This window comes from Ranitomeya variabilis, chromosome 7, assembly GCF_051348905.1.
Source record: "Ranitomeya variabilis isolate aRanVar5 chromosome 7, aRanVar5.hap1, whole genome shotgun sequence".
Lineage (NCBI taxonomy): Eukaryota > Metazoa > Chordata > Amphibia > Anura > Dendrobatidae > Ranitomeya > Ranitomeya variabilis.
The window spans coordinates 55,549,113-55,574,959 of NC_135238.1; the positions used below are offsets into that span (position 1 = coordinate 55,549,113).

The 25,847-nt window shown below is 45.5% G+C and overlaps 1 protein-coding gene across 2 annotated transcripts in view; it reads right to left on the minus strand.

Annotated features, from left to right (window-relative positions):
• The window catches only part of PDXDC1 (pyridoxal dependent decarboxylase domain containing 1), a 104,546-nt gene that overhangs the window by 46,218 nt on the left and 32,481 nt on the right, over positions 1 to 25,847 (minus strand). For both annotated transcript variants that reach the window (XM_077275118.1, XM_077275117.1), the window contains exons 2-4: positions 14,874 to 14,947; positions 13,010 to 13,078; positions 1,875 to 1,955 (exon numbers count right to left, since the gene is read on the minus strand). In XM_077275118.1, coding sequence (XP_077131233.1) covers positions 1,875 to 1,955; positions 13,010 to 13,078; positions 14,874 to 14,947 — 224 coding nt within the window. The remainder of the gene's footprint in view (positions 1 to 1,874; positions 1,956 to 13,009; positions 13,079 to 14,873; positions 14,948 to 25,847) is intronic.

Sequence of the window (25,847 nt, forward strand, 5' to 3'; positions counted from 1 at the left end):
CTGGTCAGATGAAACCAAAATCGAACTTTTTGGCAACAATGCCAAACGATATGTTTGGCGTAAAGGCAACACAGCTCATCACCCTGAACACACCATCCCCACTGTCAAACATGGTGGTGGCAGCATCATGGTTTGGGCCTGCTTTTCTTCAGCAGGGACAGGGAAGGTGGTTAAAATTGATGGGAAGATGGATGGAGGGAAATACAGGACCATTCTTGAAGAAAACCTGTTGGAGTCTGCAAAAGACCTGAGACTGGGACGGAGATTTGTCTTCCAACAAAACAAGGATCCCAAACAAAGCAAAATCTACAATGGAATGGTTCACAAATAAACGTATCCAGGTGTTAGAATGGCCAAGTCAAAGGCAGCAAAAGGTGGTGCAACAAAGTATTAAGTTAAAGGGGCCGAATAATATTGCACGCCCCACTTTTCAGTTTTTTAATTTCCACAAAAATGTAAAATAACCAATAAATTTTGTTCAACTTCACAATTGTGTTCCACTTGTTGATTCTTCACCAAAAATTTACATTTGGTATCTTTATGTTTGAAGCATGATAAGTGGGAAAATGTTGAAAAGTTCCAGGGAGCCGAATACTTTTCGCACGGCACTGTATCTCCAACATCTAATTTGGACAATACCTTCACATTTCCCTTCTGCCAACCTTGTAATCTTATTACTGTACAATATGTACATTATATATCTCCTATTATAACAGTTGCATACTGGAAGGATGAGACATTTCCAGCACAACTCAGTGTGTACAAATCAGCTCTCCTGCAGAAAAAGAAAGATGTCTGTAGTGCCACCCATTATTGGCGATTACCCCATTAGTCAATATCCAACACTTTAAGACTCCCTACACTGGCAGTAGGTTCCGCCAGGAGAAACAGTACAGTTTAGAACCACGGCCATGTCAAAGGTCCCTCACCCAGCTAATTAGTACCCCGCTGTGCACTGATAAAGCCCCTCATACACTTTAATAAAAAGCTTTGCCCAGCAGCTCTCTCACCCACCTGTCTCACACATAGGAGCACTCATCTGGCCGATCGAGTGCTCCTGGGTTCTCCATGACATCGTTGCTGCCAGACATCAGTTTATCTCTTATGAGGACAAAGATCTGCAGTCAGACATGCTGGATCATTATCTCCTCCAACATCAGCTGGCGGAGGTCCCCATACACAGTAGACCGTCGGCCGAACCTGTCGATTTCGGCAGGATCGACCGACGTAACTCTAATGTGTATAGGGGAGTTCAGTGTTTTTTTTCATTTTTGGCCAAATTTTGGTTAGTTGTTGCCAAAAGATACATAGCCAATATAAGGCTATCCGGTCTACAAACTGTAAAAAGTTTATTTACCTAAATTATTAAACGGAGCTTCAATTTAAGGACAACCATTTTCTATATACTGTATATGGACATAATAGAGGGGGAGCTACTGGTCAGGACCCCACTCATGAGCAGCAGAAAAGAGCTCCAACAGATAGTCCATGAAATACATGGACAGATACAACCAAATGTTTTAATGTTTGCTATATAATAACACAGTATTATTAGTATTACCCTGCACTTACATAATGGCTGGCAAATATTCAGTAATTGTAGGGAATCCGACAGTCGCTTCTCTCTATAGTCCTCGGCTGGCTTTTCAAACCATGTTTTTCGCAAAATGCCAGAGAATTTCAGTAAAAAACCATACCATACCATACTGAAATGGCTCTGATTCACGTTAGCCAAGGTTCGGGCAGCATGAACTGACAGACAAGTCCCCTTTAATAAAATTAGCTTAGCCTAAGACTAGACCTATTACACTATTACAGACATGAAACGAAGGGGTGTGCAAAAGTCAGTGCGCCTGACCATACATGATACTTACCGAGCAGATGACGACGACTCCTCTTCATCTTCGTTCATAAGGGTCTGCACCAGCTGAAGAATGCTCACCATGTTCTGACCACTGAAATGGGTTAAGGATAGAAGCGTTACTAACATGCAAGGCACCCAACGTATGGCTGAAAGTCAATTTATTATCTGCAGATTCTTTAATCAAAATACTTTATTTAGCTTTTTGTTGGTCAAAAACCCAATATCCTCCAAATCCTTTACAGAAAGAAATACATGAGAAATTCTAGTAATCTCTTGGCTTCCCTGTTTAATAAAACTGCAGACCATGCACAATATTTCTGCTGTGGATTTTTTATAGAAATCCACAGTGAAATCTGCATATGTAACGTGTAGATTTTGCTACGGATTCACAGCAAATGTTACCACCTTTGTTAGAGTTATATCCGCATGGAAAACGTTTATACAGTTTTGTGCACAGATTTCTTTTCTGCTATACTGAAAATAGGGATTTTTGTGTACTCACCGTAAAATCCTTTTCTCCGAGCCATTCATTGGGGGACACAGACCGTGGGTGTATGCTGCTGCCACTAGGAGGCTGACACTAAGTGATACAAAGAAAGTTAGCTCCTCCTCTGCAGTATACACCCTCCTGCTGGCTCTCAGCTAACCAGTTCTGTGCAAAAGCAGTAGATCAATAACAATATATGAGAGTATAGCATGTCACATTATATATATGTGAGTATAGCATGTCAAATTATAAAACAATCACAAGCTAATAATAGGGTGGGAGCGGTGTCCCCCAATGAATGGCTTGGAGAAAAGGATTTTACGGTGAGTACACAAAAATGCCTATTTATCCTATGCCTCATTGGGGGACACAGACCGCGGGATGTCCCAAAGCAGTCCCTGGGTGGGGACAACATCAGATCAGGCCCTGTGTAACCGCTACTTACAAGTGCGATACCGCAGCCTGCAGAGTCCGCCTGCCCAGACTCACATCTGTGGAAGTCTGGGAATTATAGTGCTTCAAGAATGCATGCGGACTGGATGAACCCACAGGCTTGCAGGTGTGCTGAGCCGATGCCTGGTGCCTAGAATCCAAGAAACCTCGATAGAGAGATAGGCTGACATCTAACACGGAAGGACTCCTGGATGGTGTAACAAATGCACCAAGCTAACATAGCCGATGAAACGGCTAAACCCTTCCTGTAACCGTCAGGAAGCAGTCCTCTTACAGTGAGGTAGCCCAAATAAAGTGTCCAACCTTCAGAAGGACACCGTCCTCGAGACGTACCTACTCAGAGCACTCACCAAGTACAGAATATGGGGAACCCATTCCGTTATGTGGACTGGTGCCGAAAGAGAGGAGGGAAGAACGATGCCCTCATAACTGTGGGAATACAATACCACCTTGGTAACAAGGGACGGGGATGGCCTGAGGGCAACCTTGCCTTGATGGTAATAAGGGAAAAACATCTGGAAGAACAGAGCGGCTAGCTCCGAAGACTCGTCAGGATGAGGAGATCGCAGAGAAAAAAGGGCGACCTTCCCTGATAGTAAAGTCTGTCTGGATCAAAAGGAGTCTACTGTAAGACTCCCAGGATCATTAAGGTCCCAAAGATCTAACGGTATGCGATAGGGAAGAACCACATGTGAAGACTCCCTGCGAGGAAGTCCATATTTGCAGTTTTGTTGCAATAAGACAGAAAAATACTAGTTCCGCAAACGAGAAAACCTGACATGGTCAGTGCGGATCTCCCAGGATCACTGGGGCCCTTCCTGCTTCCGAAAAGATCTCGGAAGTAGTGGAAGAGGGGTTAAGGAAACTGGTACCAGAAGAACCAGAGCATGCACTGCGATGGCTTTTGGACCTGGAGGCCCAACCATGAACTTAGAGTACATTGGCGTTCAGTCTGGATGCCAGCCAACCTACATCTGGAGTGCTCCAGTGAAGACAGATCTGATGGAAGACTTCCGGGTGAAGTTCCCACTCACATGAGGCGGGACCCTGACGGCGTCCGCCGCCCAGAGTTCTACTCCTGAGATGTGTAGTGCCGAGATCACCAAATGATAGATTGTGGCCCAACAGAGAATGTGAGGTACCTCGGCCATGACGCCTGACCGTGGGTACCTGCTAGATGATTGATGCATGGCACAGACGTGGGATTGTCCGATTGAATCGGATGGGGTGACCCGCCAGAAGGCAGTGGACCTGCTGTAGAACTAGCTGTACCGTTTGGATCCCCAGAACTATGATCAGGAGGAGAGGACTGGCATCGGTAGTCACTAATAAACCATTGAGCCGGGAGAAAGTATCTTCCCTGGATGAGAAAGGAGCTCAGAGACTACCCTCTGAAAGCCTGATTGACCTGCAGAAAGCGAGAGGAGCGAAGGAAACCGCTTTCATTGTGGTCACCAATTTTCCTCAGAACACTCCTAGCAAATCGAATGGAATGAGGGGATTAGTGAACAAGTGTGCGAGCTCCCTGTTGAAGGGCCACGGCCTTGTCTCAAGGGAGAATCACCAACCCTCTGGAAGATTCCAGGATCATCCTCAAAAAGGATATCTGCTGGGCTGGAAATGAGGAAAAACTTGTCTAAGTTTAGCTGCCAGCTCAGGAGAGAGAGGGTATCGCAAGAGATATAGACAACTCAGCGCCGGGCTGAAAGAGTCTCTAGAAAGTCGACCAGATAGGGCAAGACGACCACGCTTCTAGGGTGCAAGAGGAACATGACAGCCCTATAACCCTTGCGAACACACTGGGTGTGGTAGCAAGGCCGAAGGACAAGGTCGTGATTTGAAAATGCTGTTCGCGAGAGGGAAAGCGAAGGAATTTTTGAAGAGGGGAAAACATAGGAATGTGAAGATAAGCATCTCGAATGTCGGTGGATGCCAGAAACTCCACCTTTTTCCGTTGAAGTAATGGCTGAGCGGAGGAACTCCATCCGAAGAAGGGGGACCTTGTCAAGCTTGATAGAAGTTTGAGGTTCAGGGTAGTTCTTACTTTTCGGTCCCCATTTTGGAACCAAGATCCCTTAGATCTAGACTATCCTGGACAACTGATCCACTGCTGGTTGGGTCTATAGGAAACCAAAATAGTTAAGGTCTCTGACCAAGAGACCATTACTCTAGCAACACATGCGGCGGCTAAGGGAGGGTAGAGCGCTGAACTGGAGGCCGCAAGATGGAACAAACTAGATTTGCTATCGGACAGTCCGTTGTATTTTTAATTGATGTCCCATCGGGCAGGGATACTGGTAGGTATACCACAGGAGATTCTACCTGGTTAATATGTCAAGTGGCAGAATGCGCGGCTGCATGCAGACGGAGGAAAAACCGTCTCTTACTATCGCCGCTCTCTTTTGACAGTGCGGAGTTAAAATGATGAACCCTCAATCCGCCATCCTCTTAATAGGGAGGTGGAGAGGGATCGTCCGCCTTCTTGCATCATCTGCTAAAGAGTGGAGATGCAGAGGGAATGTTCAGACGCCAAAAAAGGGAGCCTCTGTACATCCACAGAGTTATGGTCCCTGGGTTGACAGGGCTGGTTGTCCGGCGTTAGGCCTGGCTGTAGAAGAGGATACATGGAGGCGACACTCCATGTGCTCGTCTATTGCTGGTGTGGGGAGATCGGTGTCCTTTAAAAGGACCAGTCGCCATTAAGAATCAGACCAGGCATGGCATCTCACAGCTTAGGTGAGTATACGTGGAGGGAACACCCCGCGTGTTTGCATACTGGCTGAAAAAGGATACCGCGCTTGCAGAGGTTTCTGGCTCCGCCCGCTATCTGACACGTTGGTCATATGGGGCCCCATGTGATCTGGCGTCCGTGGTTGGGCCGCGCCTCCAGGTGGGCGCTGCTTGCCTGTCGGCCGGTGCACTCCTTTGGCCTAGGGCTATACTATGGATGTTCATTGGTTTATTTTATATTGCCCGCATGATGGTGCTTGCATGCACCTTAATATATGTACAATTGGCTGCTGCCCTAGACCAAGATGGCCACCGGTATGCGCTGCTCGCTGGGCTGCACCTTATCTCACTTTCCGGCTCCGCCCGCTGTCTGACGCATTGGTCACATGGGGCTCCATGTGATCTGGCGTCGGCGGTCGGATACGGCGCCTGTGGGTGGGTGGTGTTTTGCCTATCGGCCGGCGCATACTTCCGGCCTTGGGCTATATTTATACATGCTTATGCCTCCTCACCCATTCCCCCTGAGGAAGGAAGTTGTACTTCCGAAACGCACGTCGGGGAGGGCGGGAGATCGCATGTGTCCCTGCTGTGCCATTAGGTATGTGATTAAATATGCTGCCACTGTGTATCATGGTTTGGGCTACTACTGATTAGAACTATATGATGTTGTTCAGGGTTCTCATGTGTTCTCTCACCGCCGTTTTTGTATTGAGATGATCTGTCACTTTTTAGCCTTGTTCCTGTCATTTGATCTGATGTATTTAATAAATAATTTTGCAATATACTTATTTGATATTGGACTTTATTGCACTGAATAGTGTTTGTGGTGTTCCTTATTTGGATTTCAGTGTGTCTACATGTGTCCTGAGATGTACTATGGGATATATATACACTAGTAGCATTTTGTGTGAATATGCTGCAGCCCCATAGTTTTGTGTGTTTTTCTGCTCATTGCAGAGGTTTCTGTCCAGTGGATCGCTTATCCAGACGCTCCCTGTCCGGGTGAATGGCAGATGCTCTGCGAGGGAGTTTAGTTTCCTCATGAGGGACACTGCGTGATCTAGAGTAGAACCGAAGTCCTCGTCAATCTACAGAGATTGGTTAATGATATAAATAGGCGAATCCATCCTTTTCTGAAGTTCTGGTGAGTCCAGAACCAAGGCAATATCCGATCCATATTCAGAGACTTGTTCTCAGCAAATCATTGGTGAGGGATCAGGAAATGAAACTTCCGTTTTCTAGGCGCGTGTACGTTTCTAGACACCTGCACGTTTCTGGAATACTTACGGCCCCTGCTAGCCGACGGCTTGCATGAAGGAAAGAGACCATCTAAATTGGTCCTGCGAGCACTCCGAGCCACAGAGGATTCACGGGGGGATTCAATCTCGTCAGAGAATCCATGGGTTGCGGCGGTGATGAAACCTACTCAGGGAACTAGGTACTCTTGGATAAGCTAGGATTGGCGGTGGAGGGCTCCTAAGCTCATTTAGGGTGACCGGCTTCGGACTGGTCATGTGCCCTTAAGACCAGGGAATGCTGGTCATGCGCCCTTAAGACCATGAATACTGGTCATGCGCCCTTAAGACCAGGAATACTGGTCATGCGCCCTTAAGACCAGGAATACTGGTCATGCGCCCTTAAGACCAGGAATACTGGTCATGCGCCCTTAAGACCAGGAATACTGGTCATGCGCCCTTAAGACCAGGTAATACTGGTCATGTCCCTTTAAGACCAGGGAATACTGGTCATGTGCCTTTAAGCTAAGGTAATACTGGTCATGCGCCTTTAAGACCAGGGAATACGGGTCATGTGCCTTTTAGACCACGGAATACGGGTCAAGGCAGGAAATACTGGTCATGTTAAGTACAGGGGGAAGATGCAGGGGAAGAGTGCAGTTACTTCCTTACCGGATGCAGAGTCGTTGTGTCCATTTAATACAAAACCATAGCCCCTGTGTGTGTTGGCAGGGTGGACCAAGATGGCCACGTGGAGTTGCAGAGGTGGTAAAGTCTCGCAGAGAGCGAGAGGTGCCAATTCTGGGGGGCAAAGCCACAGACGTGATGTGGGCGGAGCCTCGTGACTTCCATGAATAGGCCCAAGCCGGGGCCTAAATTTCTGCAGCCGGCGTGAGCAATACCAGCATTGCCGAGGGAAGCAGCGCCAGAAAAAGGGAGGAGGAGCCGCCTTAGCGCGCCATAGTGCAGGCGCGGCTTCCGGCCTACACATCGGCCGAAGCGGGGGCTAAATTTGCAGCCGGCCGGAGCGTTACCTCAGGGAGGCGGGCCACAGGGAAGCTGAGGCTGCCTATCAGCATGTGAATATCCCGCTGCAGAGGCCCATCGCTGACTGGATCCACTCACCATCGGTGCGCGTCCCGGCGTGGAGCTTCCGCGATGACTGGGTTTCAGCGCCGAGGAAGTGCGCGAACTCTACTGTTCTGCTGCAGGTGCAGGAATAGAGGGATAAACCTCAATCCATTATCCATTTGTTAGGGAGGTGGAGAGGAACCGTCCGCCTCCTTGTGCCATCTGCTTTCACAGTGGTGGGACAGTGGGGGCTGCTCGGACGCCATAGAGAGGGGCCTCTGTACATCCACAGAGTTCAGCCCCCGGGTGGACAGGGCTAGTTGTCCGGCATTAGGTCTGGCTCCAGGAGAGGATACATAGAGGTGACACTCCATATGGTCGCCCGTTGATGGTGTGGGGAGATCAGGACTCGAAGGAACCGTCGCCCCTGAAGTGAGCTCAGGCATGGCTTCTCAAGTCACAGGAGAGGTACGGGGAGGTATACTCCGCATGCTCGCCTGTTGATGATTCAGGGAGATCAGAACCTTGAAAGGAACCGTCGCCCCCTTCACTCCGCTAATTAAAAAATAAAAATTTACAGAAAAGTAATGAATAAAATAAAAACGTTGGGGTCTGAACCAGACCCATGTGCCTCCTACGGACACTAAGCAAGAACTGGTTAGCTGAGAGCCAGCAGGAGGGTGTATACTGCAGGGGAGGAGAGAACTTTCTTTGTATCACTTCGTGTCAGCCTCCTAGTGGCAGCAGCATACACCCACGGTCTGTGTCCCCCAAAGAGGCGAAGGAGAAATCTCATCCATGTCTTTTGTGCTGTAAATTGCTGCGGAATTGTGGTGCTAATTCTACACAAATCATACGTCGTAAGATCCCAAAATCTGTCCTGGTGGCAGCTGCTGAAAGCCAAAGATTCACATTTAAAGGGAAATGACATAGTAATGATATGCATGCTACCTCTGGACTCCAGTCATTGAGCGACCCCGTAGCAAAAAGTTGATAATAATAAGAGTATCACATCATGACTACATCAGTCTTGTAGATCACAGCGCTGGCGTTGTGCCGCACATGCTATAAAACTAAGCCAACCTTAGACATTGCTACCAGTCTGATAAAATCAGCACCAAATATTTCATCACATTAATCAATCAAAATGGCCTAAAAGAAACAAACAGTGGATTCTGTGTTGTTTGAGTTACATCTTTCCTATATACGTCGGCACTTTTTGTGACCATTGCACAAGAGCACGTCCCGTAGAGTTCTGTACATCATCGCAAACAATAGGAAACCACTGACCCATTTAAAATGACCTGGGGCTTTTGTTATTTTGAGGGATTTGATGTCACAAACACAATAAGATGGCAGCACTGGCTCTAATATTACATTTCTTTAACACTTACTTCCCAGTGTCATCTTCTCATATAAGGATAAAAGTAAAGTTTATCATATACATAATGCACTAGTGACAGTTCACTCTAACTGTGCAGAGGGGGCGGAGTCCTCATTTGGGTATGATCAGCTGAGCTTTGACCAATCACATGTCTCTACTACTGCCCCTCCCACATCAAGTCACGCTATGACAGACTGCAGCGCGAGTCTCACGATTCTCTTTCTTCCCTGCTGCGACTTCAATGACTGTCATAGAAGCAAATTTTTAGGTGACCGATGAGGTTTCGTGTAGGTCACAATAAGACCGAAAAGACTTTTGGATTTGTTAAGTAGCAAATCATGTAATGTAGGATTTTTCTGGATGGAAAAACTGACCAGTAGTGAGGATATAAAATCCAATGCATGTCAATTTCTGACACCAGTTCCCAAACCCCCCCCCCCCCCCCAACCACCCAGATATGAGCACTCCGTGCAGAATTTACAGAGAGTCTTTATGCAAGAAAATACAGTCTGATCCTAGAGTCAGGCTCCCTTCCATCTGTAAAAAAAAAAAAACCCTATATAGAAAAGAAATCCCATAAATGAGAATCTATTAATTTGTACCATGAATACCAAAATACAAAAGCATAAACCAAAAAGAAGTATTCACGAGGAAATTGTATACAATGTAAACTTTTATTGATAAATGTTAAAACATGATTACACAACAATAAGGAAAATAAAAATAATTACACAAGACATAGTACAAGAAAAGAACAGGTTAAAAAACGAAATATAAAACAATGATGTGTGAGGGTAGGATATGTCACCAAGATTGGCAAAAAAAATAAATAAAAACAATAGATTCATAGTAATCAAATTTTATGGGGGGCTGCTGTACAAGCATTAATCAGTATTAAAGATACATTAATTCATAATATAAAGTGCATAATGCTGTAATTAACTGATGCAAATACTAATGACTCCCTGATGAAGCGACAGAGAAACACGCGCTGGAGTGCGGTGAGGGGCCAGTGGCGTGTGTCACTGTTTGGTATCAAACTACTACTATGAATTATTTCCATTGAAATAGTTTTTTTTAATATTTTACCCTTGTGGTGACTGCTGTTCATGCAATTGACATGTCTTATTGCACTATGCCCCTTCCTTGTTTTTGTGAATAGAAATGTATAAACTGTATACAGTAACTTTTCTTGCCATATTATCCAATATCTTTTTAGAAAGATAAATGTTATTTCTAACATACATTAGGTCATTAGTATTTGCATCAATTAATTACAGCATTATGCACTTTATATTATCAATTAATGTACGTATATTTGATACTGATTAATGCTTGTACAGCAGCCCCCATAAAATTTGATTGTTACTATGGATGTATTATTGTTTTGATTTTTTTTTGCCAATCTGGGTGACATATCCTACCCTCTCACATATCATTTTTTTTATATTTCGTTGTTTAACCTCTTCTTTTCTTGTATAACTAGGTCTTGTGTAATTATTTTTGTTTTCCTTATTGTTGTGTAATCAGGTTTTAACATTTATCAATAAAAGTTTACATTGTATACAATTTCCTGTGAATACTTTTTTTTGGGTTTATATCTCTTCCATCTGTACCCTACATCTGCATTGCACTGGTTGCCCTTCCACTACAGAGTACATCACAATCATATCAGTCTCATCCACAGTTCTGCACCAACCCACATCTCCTCTCTCATCTCTATCATACTACTGATGCTCTCAGTTCTTCTAAAGATCTAACATTTTCTATAATCTAAATCCCAAATCCAGTCTCCAAGACTTCTCTCATGCTGCACCAATTCTCTCGAATGCACTTCCCCAGACAATTCGGTTAAAGGGCCACTGTCACCCCCCTCCAGCCGTTATAAACTAAAAGAGCCACCTTGTGCAGCAGTAATGCTGCATTCTAACAAGGTGGCTCTTTTAGTTTTAGGTTCAAGTATACCCAAAATAAAGCGTTTTGATACTTAGCCACAATACCGGTCTTTAGCCAGGGAGGCGGGTCCTCACTCCCCAGCTTGAACCGCTACTCTGCAGTCACTCCAATCTTCATGGAATCCCAGCCCCGCACTGTGTTATGCATTATGCACAGTGCGGGGCTGGGATTCCAAAGGTGGGTGGCCGCACTGCCCGCACAGGCGCAGTCTGCAAGCCTGGCTGGGACGTCAGACGGCAAGAGCTTACTGCGCCTGCGCAGCACAGTAGTACACAGCGCAGGCGCCGGTTTTGAAACGTAAACAGCGCTGAGGGGGCGGCGCCGAAAGCCCATGAAGATTGGAGTGACTGCAGAGTAGCGGTTCAAGCTGGGGAGTGAGGACCCACCTCCCTGGCTAAAGACCGGTATTGTGGCTAAGTATCAAAACGCTTTATTTTGGGTATACTTGAACCTAAAACTAAAAGAGCCACCTTGTTAGAATGCAGCATTACTGCTGCACAAGGTGGCTCTTTTAGTTTATAACGGCTGGAGGGGGGTGACAGTGGCCCTTTAATTCCAAGTATCCACAGCTCTGTGTCCTGAAAACACATATCTTTAGCGTGACCAGTAGTGAGGATATAAAATCCATTACATGTCAATTTCTGACACAGGTTTTCCCCCGGATTTGAGCACCCCGTGCAACGTAAAAAGGCAGTAAATGACAGATGCAGGATCCAGACTATACAGTCTGATCACCAACAAGCTTGCAAAATATTTTAGCAATTCTTGATTTTTTGGATGTCACAATTATAAGTTGTTTTGGTGCAGCTTACAGCAGCCAATTAGATTCATCTATTTTTTTTAGTGCCTTTTGTAGTAAACATTTTCTGTGCTCTTCTAGATATGCCCTCTGGGTCTGAACAGTCCCATGAGACTAGTGTTACATAGCAGCTGGCAGTAGACACATTTGGACCCGATTGTTAGATATTTTAGGAAGAGCATCAGTTGTGTAGTGCAAACTCTAATTTCTGGAAAGGAAATTGTTTTAAGACATATACATGTATGCACTTTATTAAAAAAAATATCCATTAATTGAGTTTTCCCTGGAGTCTCCAGCATTATTACATCTAAAAGTCCCTTTGGAACAATTCAAGGAGGTGTCAAAAGATTCTCCTTTCTGCTCCCTTCCTTTCATGCCAACCAACACAAGAGGGGGACAGAGCCGACTACAAAAAGGCATTTATTCTAGTGTGATCACCATACAGCAGTACATGGGGGGCAGGTCGGACCACTGGAGGTCCAAGTGCCTCTTTTGCTGAAATAAAAGAATTTAAAAAAAAAAAAACATTTAGGAATATCAACTTCTAGTCCTAGCCAACTGACAAACTAAGCAGCAGAGCATCTAGTATGTCTATGGGGGTGGCCTAAAGTCACTAAAATCTGCAATGCAGGGAAAAGAACGATTGGGTCTGCCGAATCCTTGGTGTGATGCTTATGAAGGGGTTGGAAGAAACAGCAATCGGTCCAATGCTTGTCATCTGTTTTCTTCTCACCTTTATATTTTACCCCACCTTACATGTTCATCCAACTGGATCCACAAATTAACTATTGTGTCACAGACATTAATGGAAAAGAATATTTTTATTGGTCGTGTTCTGCCAATAAAATCCTTTAATTGCAAGCAAGTCTAAAAGAGGCCGCCTCGTACTAGAGAATCGTTCATAGGGAAGAGAGGAAACAGTTGTGATTAAAACAGGAAAGAAAACTTTGGCCAATAAAGCATAAAAGTTCAAGGTTTCGGAGTTTTTATGACTGAAACACAATATCCCGACACCACCGTCACTACCCACCTTCCTTGAAGCGGTCCTGGTATATCTTTTCTTGTATATTTCTTAGGGTCTCTCTCTTCTTCTGGCGACCTATTTATAACATGATGAAAACACATTAAACCCCTGAAAGAGAGCGAGTATTTAGGATGTGGTCGAGCATTTCATTATGACTCCTCCACCTCACCCAAAAAGAAAACGCTTACACTAGGCTTCCTAAATAATATCATTTATAATAAGAGATGCCTGACCTGAATATCTTCACAAGAAATGTGGTTAGGTAAATCGGTAAATGACACGTAATGGATTCGGTAAGAGAAACCTGCAGAGCAGGGTGAGGGCTTCAGATAATCCTGGCAGAAGCCAATAATAGTACAGAAAACACAGTGTCCAATCATTAGAGCAGTGTTCCCCAACTTCAGTCCTCAAGAGCCACCAACAGGTCGTGTTTTCAGGATTTCCTTAGTATTGCCCAGGTGATGGAATTGTTGCCGGTCTAGATGATGGAATTCTCATCTGTGCAATACTAAGGGTACTGTCACACAGTGCAATTTTGATCGCTACGACGGCACGATTCGTGACGTTCTAGCGATATCGTTACGATATCGCTGTGTCTGACACGCTACTGCGATCAGACATCACGCTGAGAATCGTACGTCGTAGCAGATCGTTTGGAACTTTCTTTCGTCGCTTGATTACCCGCTGACATCGCTGGATCGTTGTGTGTGACAGCGATCCAGCGATGTGTTCGCTTGTAACCAGGGTAAACATCGGGTAACTAAGCGCAGGGCCGCGCTTAGTAACCCGATGTTTACCCTGGTTACCAGCGTAAACGTTTAAAAAAACAAACAGTACATACTTACATTCCGGTGTCTGTCCCCGGCGTCTCAGCTTCTCTGCACTGTGTGAGCGCCTGCCGGCCGGAAAGCGAGCACAGCGGTGACGTCACCGCTCTGCTTTCCGGCTATGGTGCTTACACAGTGCAGAGAAGCTGAGATGCCGGGGACAGACACCGGAATGTAAGTATGTACTGTTTGTTTTTTTAAACGTTTACGCTGGTAACCAGGGTAAACATCGGGTTACTAAGCGCGGCCCTGCGCTTAGTAACCCGATGTTTACCCTGGTTACCCGGGGACTTCGGCATCGCTCCAGCGCCGTGATTGCAAAGTGTGACCGCAGTCTACGACGCTGGAGCGATAATCATACGACGCTGCGACGTCACGGATCGTGCCGTCGTAGCGACGAAAATTGCACTGTGTGACAGTACCCTAAGGAAATCCTGAAAACATGACCTGTTGGTGGCTCTTGAGGACCGGAGTTGGGGAACACTGGGTTATAGAAAAGGAGGAAAACCCATGAAAAGCAAATAAGTACAGAATAGAAGCTGTGCTGTTACATGCGATAATGAAGAAGATAATGAAGAGAGCATCACCCTTGATACACACAGACTTCACATCCAGCCTACATTACTTGGAGAAACACTCCCACAAGTGAAAACTCGGAAATCTGGCACAGGCTTTAAACTGCAGATCAGGGGGTATGGAAATTAAAGAAAGAATCTTTCTGCCTGAAACTTAGGACAATATTATTAACTGAAGGAACATATGCAAAACTAAGTTTTCCACATCATGGGTGTCCATAGTCTTTAAGGTCTCCCGCCGGACTGGATAATGCAGCAGAAATTGAGTCTAGACTGTTAGCTTCCCGTTCTCCAACCACCATCACTCCACAATTCGCAAATACTACATGAGGTCAGTTTTATACAAGTGAATTTCTGCACGTTGCGAGATCAAAAACCAGGTAGTCCAAGCCTCAAATAACGAGCATTAATGATGGTATTACACATTTCTGAAGCCAACTTAGCAAACCATAAACCATGAATACTCACGTGTGTCCATCTTCCAGCATCTTCATTGCTTCATTGAGATTCTTCCCCATTTCTGCTAAGGTTGGGTCCACCATCTACAACAAGACAAGATCAGTTGTAAAATATGTAACAATCAGGTGATTGTATATAACATATCAAAGAGAAAAACTACACAATACCCAAACAATATCGGTTTCTTAATATAGTACAGGATTTATTATTTTTTTAAATCCTTTAGTTTGTATGCCTCTACATGATGTCACCTCTGCGACTTTGGGGACTCAAAATGATCCTTAAAGTGTCCATGGTTCTTAGATAACTGATGGCCAACAGCTTTCACCTCCTCCCAACCTGCCCATACACATGCATGCTCAGCATAAACCCAGCATGAATGTGTTCTCACTGGGGAAAGTGTGTAATTTCCCAGGAGAACAAAAGGATTAGGAGTGGAGATTCAACTCAACATGTCCGATCCTAAAAATAGGTAATCAATAGCAGATTTGGGAGTGAGACACCAGGCACCCACACCGATCAGCTATACATCTGAAGAGCAGATCTGCAGTACACGGCAGCGGCCACTACACAGGTGATGGAGATATTGCTGTTTAGCTGCTCATCTGGTAATATCTAGTTACCGCCAGCACCGAAAACAGCTCATCAAAAGGGGTGCTGGATGTCGGACCCCCACCGATATGATATTGATGACCTATACTTATGATACGCCATCAATATAAAAAGTAGTGAAGCAACCCTTTCAGTTGGAAAAACAAAAGGGTGTGATTGCAGTCACTGGCTAACAGACTCAGATTTTGCTAGCCCTGGTCAGGACCATAAGTTATATACAAGCATCACACATAAAACCCAGTGCAGGCCAAAGAGGAGCTGTAGAACAACATTTGATTCCAATTTTCATCTTACAAACTACACAAAGGACATGAACGCTGGCATTTGATTGGTTACCTTGAGTAACGGATGTAATGTAATTCGCACCATTAATTCTAAAAGAGCCTGAACTAATTTCCAATCTAGCGATTTACCAATAGGATAATGTTTAGGAACAGAAATAGATTAAAACAGGAGTGCAACGCTTACAAAAAACTCCAATAATAAACATCCAATACACCGAATAAACTAAAAACAGACTTTCCCTAACAACATGTGATGTGTAAAAAACTCATGGTAAAGAAAATAATGAAAAGAAATATGATCAATCTTGGAGAAATAGATCGTCACCAGAATTACATGTTATTATCACGTATGTAATATATTAATAATGGCTTCTCTTCCCTCAGGCGTCCTGTACTCCTTAAATAAAAGAAGAGGCATTTGGGTCACATCAGTGTAAAATGTAATTGAATTTATGTTTTGTATGGATAATGTACTTGAAAAAAAAAAAAGAAAAAAAAGAATGTCTTGAACTATTAAAGAAGTTGTCCACTACTATAACCTTTTTTTTTTTTCATAAATCTTGCTATTATGGGCCACTGAAAACATCTACTGTGTTTATTTTAGCAATATTACCTTTTATCATGCTGTAGCAGCACATCTTCAGTGCTGGATTCAGCTCTCATGGGGTTAATCAACAACTTCCTTTCTCCTGAGTTATTGTGCTCTAATACTACAAGTTCCATGATGCATTGCACTGCTACCTAGCATACCCACTCCAAAACACACCCCAACCCCTCCCTCCTCTATCTTCAAAAAGATTTGTGATGTCATTTCTGTCCAACCCACACTCCATTACACACAGATAGAGGGATAGATAGATAGACAGACAGACAGACAGATATATCTATGTCTATTTCCATAGGTATGTCCATATCCATGTTTCTAAACCCCTTCACCCCTGGAGCTTTTTTCGTTTATCGCTCCCCTTCTTTCCAGAGCCATAATTTTTCCGTCAATACGGTCATGTGGGGGCTTATCTTTTGCGGGACAAGTTCTACTTTTGAACGACACCATTGGTTTTACCTTGTCGTGTAACAGAAAATGTGAAAAAAAGTCAAAGTGCAATGAAATGGCAAAAAAAAGTGCAATCCCACACTTGTTTTTTGCTTGGCTTTTTTGCTAGGTTCCCTAAATGCTAAGGCTGTGCACACGTTGCGGATTTGATTGCAGATCCGCAGGGTTTTTTGCCGCACTGAATTGCATCAAATCCGCAGTGTAGTGCACAACCAATGTAAGTCTATGGGAGCCGCAGACTTGTGCACATGCTGCGGAAAAAGACGCACCAAAAGGCAGCTTTTTTTTCTCGCAGCATGTCACTTCTTTTGTGCGGAACTGCAGTGTTTCTGCACCCATAGACTTTCATTGACTTGGGCACATCCGCAGCAAAACCGCAGATGTAAAAAAGATCTGCAGTTTTGCTGCGGATGTGGGTCCGAGAAACGAAGCAGCTCGGGAGGATGGAAGTGTGTGGGCGGTGACGGTGTGCGTGTATGTGTGTGCGGGCGGGGTCTGCGGGCTGTTCGGATGTGTGCGGTGCTGTGCGGGACTGTTCAGGTGTGTGCGGGGTCTGTGGGCTGTTCGTGTGTGCGGGGCTGTGCGGGGGGTCTTTTGAGGTGTGTGTGCAGGCATCATCCGATGGGACTACAGGTACGCAGCATCCAATCTGCAGCTAATTCGGATGTAATCCGGACAGTGGACACACACCCTACGCTATCCATTCATCTATCAATAGATATATCTATCCACACACATCTACAGATAGATATATGAATAGATAGATGTATGCATCTATAGATCTATCTATATGTAGATCTGTCTATCCATTTAATCTATCATCTGTCTATCTGTGTAATGGAGTGTGGGTTGGACAAATGTAAAAGAGGAGGTTGGACAATAATGACATCGCAAATCTTTTTTTTTTTTTGTTCAATAAAACATCTTTATTTACCTTTCAAAAACGCACCAAAATGCCTAAAAACCGCGCAAAAACCGCAACAAAAGCGAATTAAAAAATGCATCAAAACCGTGCAAAAAACTGCATAAAAAACGCATCAAAACTGAAAAAAAACGCACCAAAACCGCACCATAATTGCATCAACACTGCACCAAAAACTGCATCAAAACTGCATCTAAACCGCACCAAAAACTCCATCAAAACCGCACCAAAACCACACCAAGAACTGCATCAAAAACTGCATCGAAACCGCACCAAAACTGCAAACTGCACCAAAACTGCACCAGGTTTTGATGCAGTTTTTGGTGCAGTTTTGATGCTTTTTTGGTGCGGTTTATGCGCGGTTTGAATGCCGTTTTTGGAAATAAGTAAATAAACGGAAAATGTGCATGATTTGAATGGAAACATGCATGGAAAAACGGATCATTTCACAGCTCAGTTTCATACGTTTTTTTGCCGGATCCGTCGCTGTGCGTTTTTTCGCCGGAAAGAAAAAACGTTCCTCTGTACGTGTTTTCCATCCGGCGGAAACCGCTTTTTTGACGGATCCGGTAAAAAACGGATGAAACGTGTGGCCATCAGGCGCAATCCGGAGCTAATACAACTCTATGGAATGGATCCGTTTTTTTCAAAACTCGCCGGATTGTGCCTCACGGCAAAAACCTGATGTGTGAAAGCAGCCAAATATATGGATAGATACATCTATGTTTCTATAGATATATCTATCTATAAATATATCTATAGATAGATATATCCATAGATATATAATAGAAAGGCCGATGTTTCTAAGGCCTCTTTCACACTAGCATCGTGCACTGCACATCGCAATGCGTCGTTGTGGAGAAAAAACGCGTCCTGCAAAGTTGTCTGCAGGATCCGTTTTTTCTCCATAGACTTTTATTAGCGACGCAGTGCGACGGCCCCTTACCAATGCTAGTGTGAAAGCAGCCTAAGGCTACTTTCACACTTGCATTTTTAGCAATCCGTCTTTTTGGGAAAAAAACGGATCCTGCAAATGTGCTCGCAGGATGCATTTTTTACCCATAGACTTGTATTAGTGAGGGATCGCGACGGATGGCCACACGTCGCGTCCGTCGTGCAACGGATTCCTCGTGTTTTGGCGGACCGTTGGCACGTCCCTCGCATCTGCCATTTTCTACCGCGCATGCGCGGCCAAAACCCCGCCCCCTCCTCCCCGGACTTCCGAATGGGCAGCGGATGCGTTGAAAAACTGCATCCGCTGCCCACGACGTGCACAAATTTCACAGGTACCCATTCACATGGAGACGTTTATTCTCAGCGAGGTAGGCAAGCGTAGGACCTGATATACAAGAGATGCCGTAAAGGGGCTATCAGGTACACATAAAATTGGCCATTTTTATGCGCTAAACGCTCTCATTTTTCATATTTCTAGTGCAGTATTGCAGTTCAGTTTTCATGTTTCATGTTTGCATGTCTTAGCGCTGCAGTGTGCTGCCTTTTTTACTTGACTATATATAAGTTGGTTACTCTAGGTTCAGCACCTGTTCACACTTAGTCTATGTATGGATGTTACGGTCAGTTTTTTCAAATATAGTGCACAAATTTCACAACGTGCGTCAGTATGTAGGCCCGACGCATAGCGATGGACCCGTACCGACACAAGTGTGAAACAGGCCTTAATGAGCGTTTAATTAAAAAAATGGAAAAAAACGGTGTGGGCTCCCGCGCAATTTTCTGCGCCAGAGGGGGAAAGCCAACGGCCGGGGGCCAATATTTGTAGCCTGCTATGAATATCAGCCCGCAGCGGTCTGCGTAGCCTTTACTGGCTATTAAAATAGGGGGACCCCCCAAAAAAATAACGTGGGGTCCCCCTATATTTTATAGCCAGAAAGGCTACGCAGACAGCTGCGGGCTGATATTCATAGCCTAGAGAGGGGCCATGGATATTGGTCCCCCCCCCCCCGGCTACAAATACCAGTCCGCAGCCGCCCCAGAAATGGCGCATCTGTAAGATGCGCCAATTCCGGCACTTAGCCCCTCTCTTCCCACTCCCGTGTAGTGGTGGGATATGGGGTAATAAGGGGTTAATGTCACCTTGCTATTGTAAGGTGACATTAAGCCGGGTTAATAAAGGAGAGGCGTCAATAAGACGCCTATCCGTTATTAATCCAATATTAATAAAGGGTTAATAAAACACGCAAACATTAGGAAAAAGTATTTTAATATTCTTCATTTCACCATACTTACCATACTTCAGCGCCTGCAAAAAACGTAAAATAATAAACCGTATACTACCTGTCCGCCGTAGTCCAATTAATAACGAGTGTCCCACGACGACCTCCCCTATAGAACAGTGACATCGGGTGATGTCACTGCTCTATAGGACCCTCAGTGACACACTGACAGGAGACAATGGCTCCTGCAGTGCATCACTGAGGTTACTATAGTTCACTGGTCTCACTTTATGGCAAAAAGCTGCATGGGAACTTTGTCATACAGCAATGCCATAAAGTGAGACTAGGGACTATTTTCTCACAGGGGCGTAGGAATACATTGTGGGGAATACATTGTGAAAAGATACCTTCCTCCCCTCATTGTGTTCCTGGAGCCCCTGGAGAGTGGTCGCATGAGAAGATGCTCCTGCTCTCCACGGGAGATCGTCGAGGGACACTCGTTTTAATTGGATTTCTGCGGATCAGGGAGTATATTGTTTGTTTATTATTTTAATATTTTTTACAGATGACAATGGCTTCGGGGATCAAAGTGACAAGTGATGGTGAGTATGTACTCTATGTTATATGTACTGTATGTCTGTATGTATGTATGTACTGTATGTGGCATGTCGCATGTTGTCGCATGGCACATCTTGTCGCATGGCACATGTCGTCGCATGGCACATGTCGTCGCATGGCACATGTCGTCGCATGGCACATGTCGTCGCATGGCACATGTCGTCGCATGCTGCATGTCGTCGCATGCTGCATGTCGTCGCATGCTGCATGTCGTCGCATGCTGCATGTCGTCGCATGCTGCATGTCGTCGCATGCTGCATGTCGTCGCATGCTGCATGTCGTCGCATGCTGCATGTCGCCGCATGCCGCGTGCCGTCGCATGCCGCGTGTCGCCGCATGTCGCCGCATGGCGCGTGTCGCCGCATGGCGCATGTCGTCGCATGGCGCATGACGTCCCATGGCGCATGTCGTAGCATGCTGCATGTCGTCACATGGCGCATGTCGTCGCATGCTGCATGTCGTCGCATGGCGCATGTCGTCGCATGGCGCATGTCGTCGCATGGCGCATGTCGTTGCATGCTGCATGTCGTCGCATGTCATCACATGCTGCATGTCATCACATGCTGCATGTCGTCGCATGCTGCATGTCGTCGCATGGCGCATGTCGTCGCATGGCGCATGTCGTCGCATGGCGCATGTCGTCGCATGGCGCATGTCGTATGTCGTCGCATGCTGCATGTCGTCGCATGCTGCATGTCGTCGCATGCTGCATGTCGTCGCATGCTGCATGTCGTCGCATGCTGCATGTCGTCGCATGCTGCATGTCGTCGCATGGCGTATGTCGTCGCATGCTGCATGCGTTGCATGGCGTCGCATGCTGCATGTCGTCGCATGCTGCATGTTGTCGCCTGGCGCATGTCGTATGTTCTGTATGTTTTGGGGGGTTTTTTACATTCAACACATTAGCCGGATGATGGGACTACTACTGTCCCATCATTGGCTAATGTGTCACTCACTGTCACTGTAGCAGGCATAGCCCAATGGGACTTGTAGTCCCATCGGACGATGCCTGCACAGAGACACACATACACACCCCAAAGACCACCCCCGCAGCAGACCCCAGCACTTACCGGCACGCAGAGCCCCGGTATGTGCGGGCGGCGCTGGTACGTGCGGGCCGGGGCTCTGCGTGCCGGCATGTGATAGCCGGCGCCGCCCGCACATACCGGCACCGGCACGCAGAGTCACGCACATCACATCAAGGATTGCCTGCCTAGCCCCGCCCCCAGCACATGCACAGCCCTGGAGGCAGCGGGGCCGGGGCTCTGCATGCCGGCGCCGGTATGTGCGGGCCGGGGCTCTGCGTGCCGGCGCCGGTATATGCGGGCCGGCGCCCCCCCGCACATCACATGTGGATTCCCTGCCTAGCCCCGCCCCCAGCAAGTCCCGCCCGCCCCCAGCACAGCCCCGCAGGCAGCCACCAGCCCCGCCCACAGCCCAGTCACTCTTGATGAGTGACTGCTGGCTGTGAGGCTGGCTCACGCCTGCTGCTGACGTCACGTCAATTTCCAGAGTCTGGAAATTGACGTGACGTCGGCGGAAATAAGCGGCGGCTGCAGCCTGGGGGTCACGTGACCCGGACTCAGCCGCTGGAATAGCGCCGCTCACAGGCGAAAACGGCAACGGAAGGTAATCACACAATTCATCAGGGGCCCCAGGGGGATACAGTGGGAGGTTAACTGAAAGTAGTGGAAAACCCCTTTAAGGTCTCAGGGCAAACAGTGGAATAGGGTTGCCAATGAGGTTCACGTGAACTCTGCTGTACCTCTGCGGGTCTCCAAGTTCATATGGAGTTTTTATCAACAAATTTTATACGAACTCAACAAAAAAAATTGTACTATGCATTATTGGATTCATAGTGTCTTCTCCCACAGAAGTATAACTTTTAGAGAAAAATCTCTCAGTATTCAGCAAGTACGAAGAATTATTTTACAGCAATGCATGGAGGGCAAGTTTGTTCTGGTTAACACATTACAACACACTTTACCATTGCATGTGGGTGACATGGAAAGGGGTGCCCAATTTCATTATTGCACATTCACTGCCTCTTATTGCTATGTATATTATTTTATTGGGTGAGTGATAGGGTTGGACCAAGAGCTGCCCCTTGGGCCTCAATGGGCATTTACACTGCCAGAGAACAGTGAATGAGCCGTTTTAACAGTTGTTTCATGATTATCTTGCCATGTGAACAGGCTCTGATCACCCAATGAACTTACACACACTTGATAATTTTTTTTGTGCTGCATTATATCATTTCACCTACTGAACATTTTCTGCGGTGCATTGTCCTGTGTAAACAGGACTCGTGCTGCCGAGAACAATGGCAGCGTATGCACACCGAGTGATCCAGTACCGATCACTCAGTAAGTATTGTTTACTTTGGGCTGCCTGTGTACACAGGTATTTAAACGTTTGACAATCAGTAAAAGTTTAGAGATCGGCGCTCGTATCGTGCGGATGGTCGGTCCGTATAAGCGGACTGAGGCTGTGTTCCCACAAAGAGCTTTAGACGCTGTGTATTTTCACTGTGTCACAAATGCAGCGTCTTAGGCTTCTTTTACACTTGCCGTGTTTTTTGAGGCCCGTTTTTGCGGATCGCCGTTTTTCTGGTTTCTAATAGTAAGGAAAAAGTAGAGGGGGAAAAAAAACATGTTCCGCAAATACGGTCTTCACGGTGCACCGCAAAAACAAGCTTCCGTTGTTTTTGTGGCCCCATTGATTTTCAATGGGGGCCGTGTCCGTAAGCCATGAAAAATATCTAGCAGGCCTCATGGCCATACGGCGTACAGCGCTCCGATTAATTTTTGCGGCCCCATAGAAATCTATTGGGGCCACAAAAACATGGCAAGTGTAAAAGAAGCCTTACAGTTCCAGCAAAGTGGATGGGATTTATAGAAATCTCATGCCCACTGTGCTTTTTTTCTCTTGCGGGTCAATTTCTCTTGCATGTATGCTGAGTTTTATGTGCAGATTTTCCCCATGGAAATGCATTAGATGTGGAAAATCCACAAATAAATAAAACATATACATTATTAGTGCATTTCCACTGTGAAAAGGGTTTAAAAAAGCTTGTAATCCACACGAGCGTAGCAAAGTATTCTGAAAGCTAAATATCAGGAAATATGAAAAACAAAGCAGATTAAAAACATGACCCACCAACAACTAACAAAAACCACAACTTAAAAAATGTGAATAAAACGCATGAAAAAAACAAACAAGCAAACTAAGACTACATTCACACGTTACAAATTTTAAGCTGCATTTTAAAGTACTAGCAAAATCTATGAGATTTCAGAAATCTCATGCACACACAATAGGTGTTTTTCCTGACTGATTTGAAAAACTGCTATGGTTTTGAAAACTGCAGCAGGTCAGTGTTCAGTGGTTTTTTTTCACCCATAGAAAGCAATAAGTGCAAAAAGTACAGTAAAAAACACAGGTATCAGGTTTTGCAGTGTTTTTAGTGGAAAAAAAAAGCGGGTACAGCAGTATGTGAAACCCACTTATTTTTGTGATTTTCCCATGTTTAAACTATAATATCTTGTTTTCCTCGCATTAGCATGGCAGTTTGGATTAGTACAGTTTAATTAGTGATGTGTACAAAGTAAACATTGGCCGACCAAGGTGTGAGATTGAACAATACCTGTGGCCAACCAAAGTGTGAAAGTAAACAGTGTCCTACAAACTCAATACTCTGCTAATGTCTTAGGGTACCGTCACACAGTGAAATTTCCATCGCTACGACGGTACGATTCGTGACGTTCTAGCGATATCGTTACGATATCGCAGTGTCTGACACGCAGCAGCGATCAGGCACCCTGCTGAGAATCGTACGTCGTAGCACATCGTTTGGAACTTTCTTTCGTCGCTTGATCACCCGCTGACATCGCTGGATCGTTGTGTGTGACAGCGATCCAGCGATGTGTTCGCTTGTAACCAGGGTAAACATCGGGTAACTAAGCGCAGGGCCGCGCTTAGTAACCCGATGTTTACCCTGGTTACAAGCGTAAACGTAAAAAAAAAAAAAACAGTACATACTCACATTCCGGTGTCAGTCCTCCGGCGTCTCAGCTTCTCTGCACTGTGTGAGCGCCTGCCGGCCGGAAAGCGAGCACAGCGGTCACCGCTCTGCTTTCCGGCTATGGCGCTTACACAGTGGAGAGAAGCTGAGACGCCGGGGACAGACACCGGAATGTGAGTATGTACTGTTTGTTTTTTTTACGTTAACGCTGGTAACCAGGGTAAACATCGGGTTACTAAGCGCGGCCCTGCGCTTAGTAACCCGATGTTTACCCTGGTTACCCGGGGACTTCGGCATCGCTCCAGCGCCGTGATTGCAAAGTGTGACCGCAGTCTACGACGCTGGAGCGATATTCATACAACGCTGCGACGTCACGAATCGTGCCGTCGCAGCGATGGAAATTTCACTGTGTGACGGTACCCTTAAGGTACCGTCACACTCAGCGACGCTGCAGCGATATAGACAATGATCCGATCGCTGCAGCGTCGCTGTTTAGGTCGCTGTAGAGACGTCAAACACAGCAGCTCCAGAACGATGCAGGAGCGATCCAGTGATGTAACGGTGACTCATTTATCATTCTCACAGGTCGTTAGCTCCGTGTAAAACATTGCTGACATCATTGCTTTTGATGTCAAACACGACGATACACGCCGATCTGACGACCAAATAAAGTTCCAGACTTCTAGCTCCGACCAGCGATATCACAGCGGGATCCAGATCGCTGCTGCATGTCAAACACAACGAGATCGCTATCCAGGACGCTGCAACATCACAGATTGTTGTCGTTCTCGTTGTAAAGTTGCTGAGTGTGACGGTACCTTTAGGTAAACTATTCACAACCAATTCACCTGCCCTAAAATTACATTTGTAATTACCGTATGTATTTTTGCATGAACTCATGTGAACTTTTTTTGTATAGAATAGTCACTGTTTTTTCAGACAATCTTTTTCCACTAAATAATTTGATCAAATTGCCCTTTTAAAAAAAAAAATGCTTTCACAACATTAGAATAACATCAAAAAGTTAATTTATCTCAGTTCTTCAATACAAAACGTGAAACTCATTATATAGTGTCTCCCCTTTTCCTCATAGTTTGTAAGCTTGCGAGCAGGGCCCTCATTCCTCTTCGTATCTATTTTGAACTGTGATTTCTGTTATGCTGTAATGTCTATTGTCTGTACAAGTCCCCTCTATAATTTGTAAAGCGCTGCGGAATATGTTGGCGATATATACAATTATTATTATAGTCATTACAAACAGTGATCTATTTCAAGTGTTTTATTTCTGTTAATGT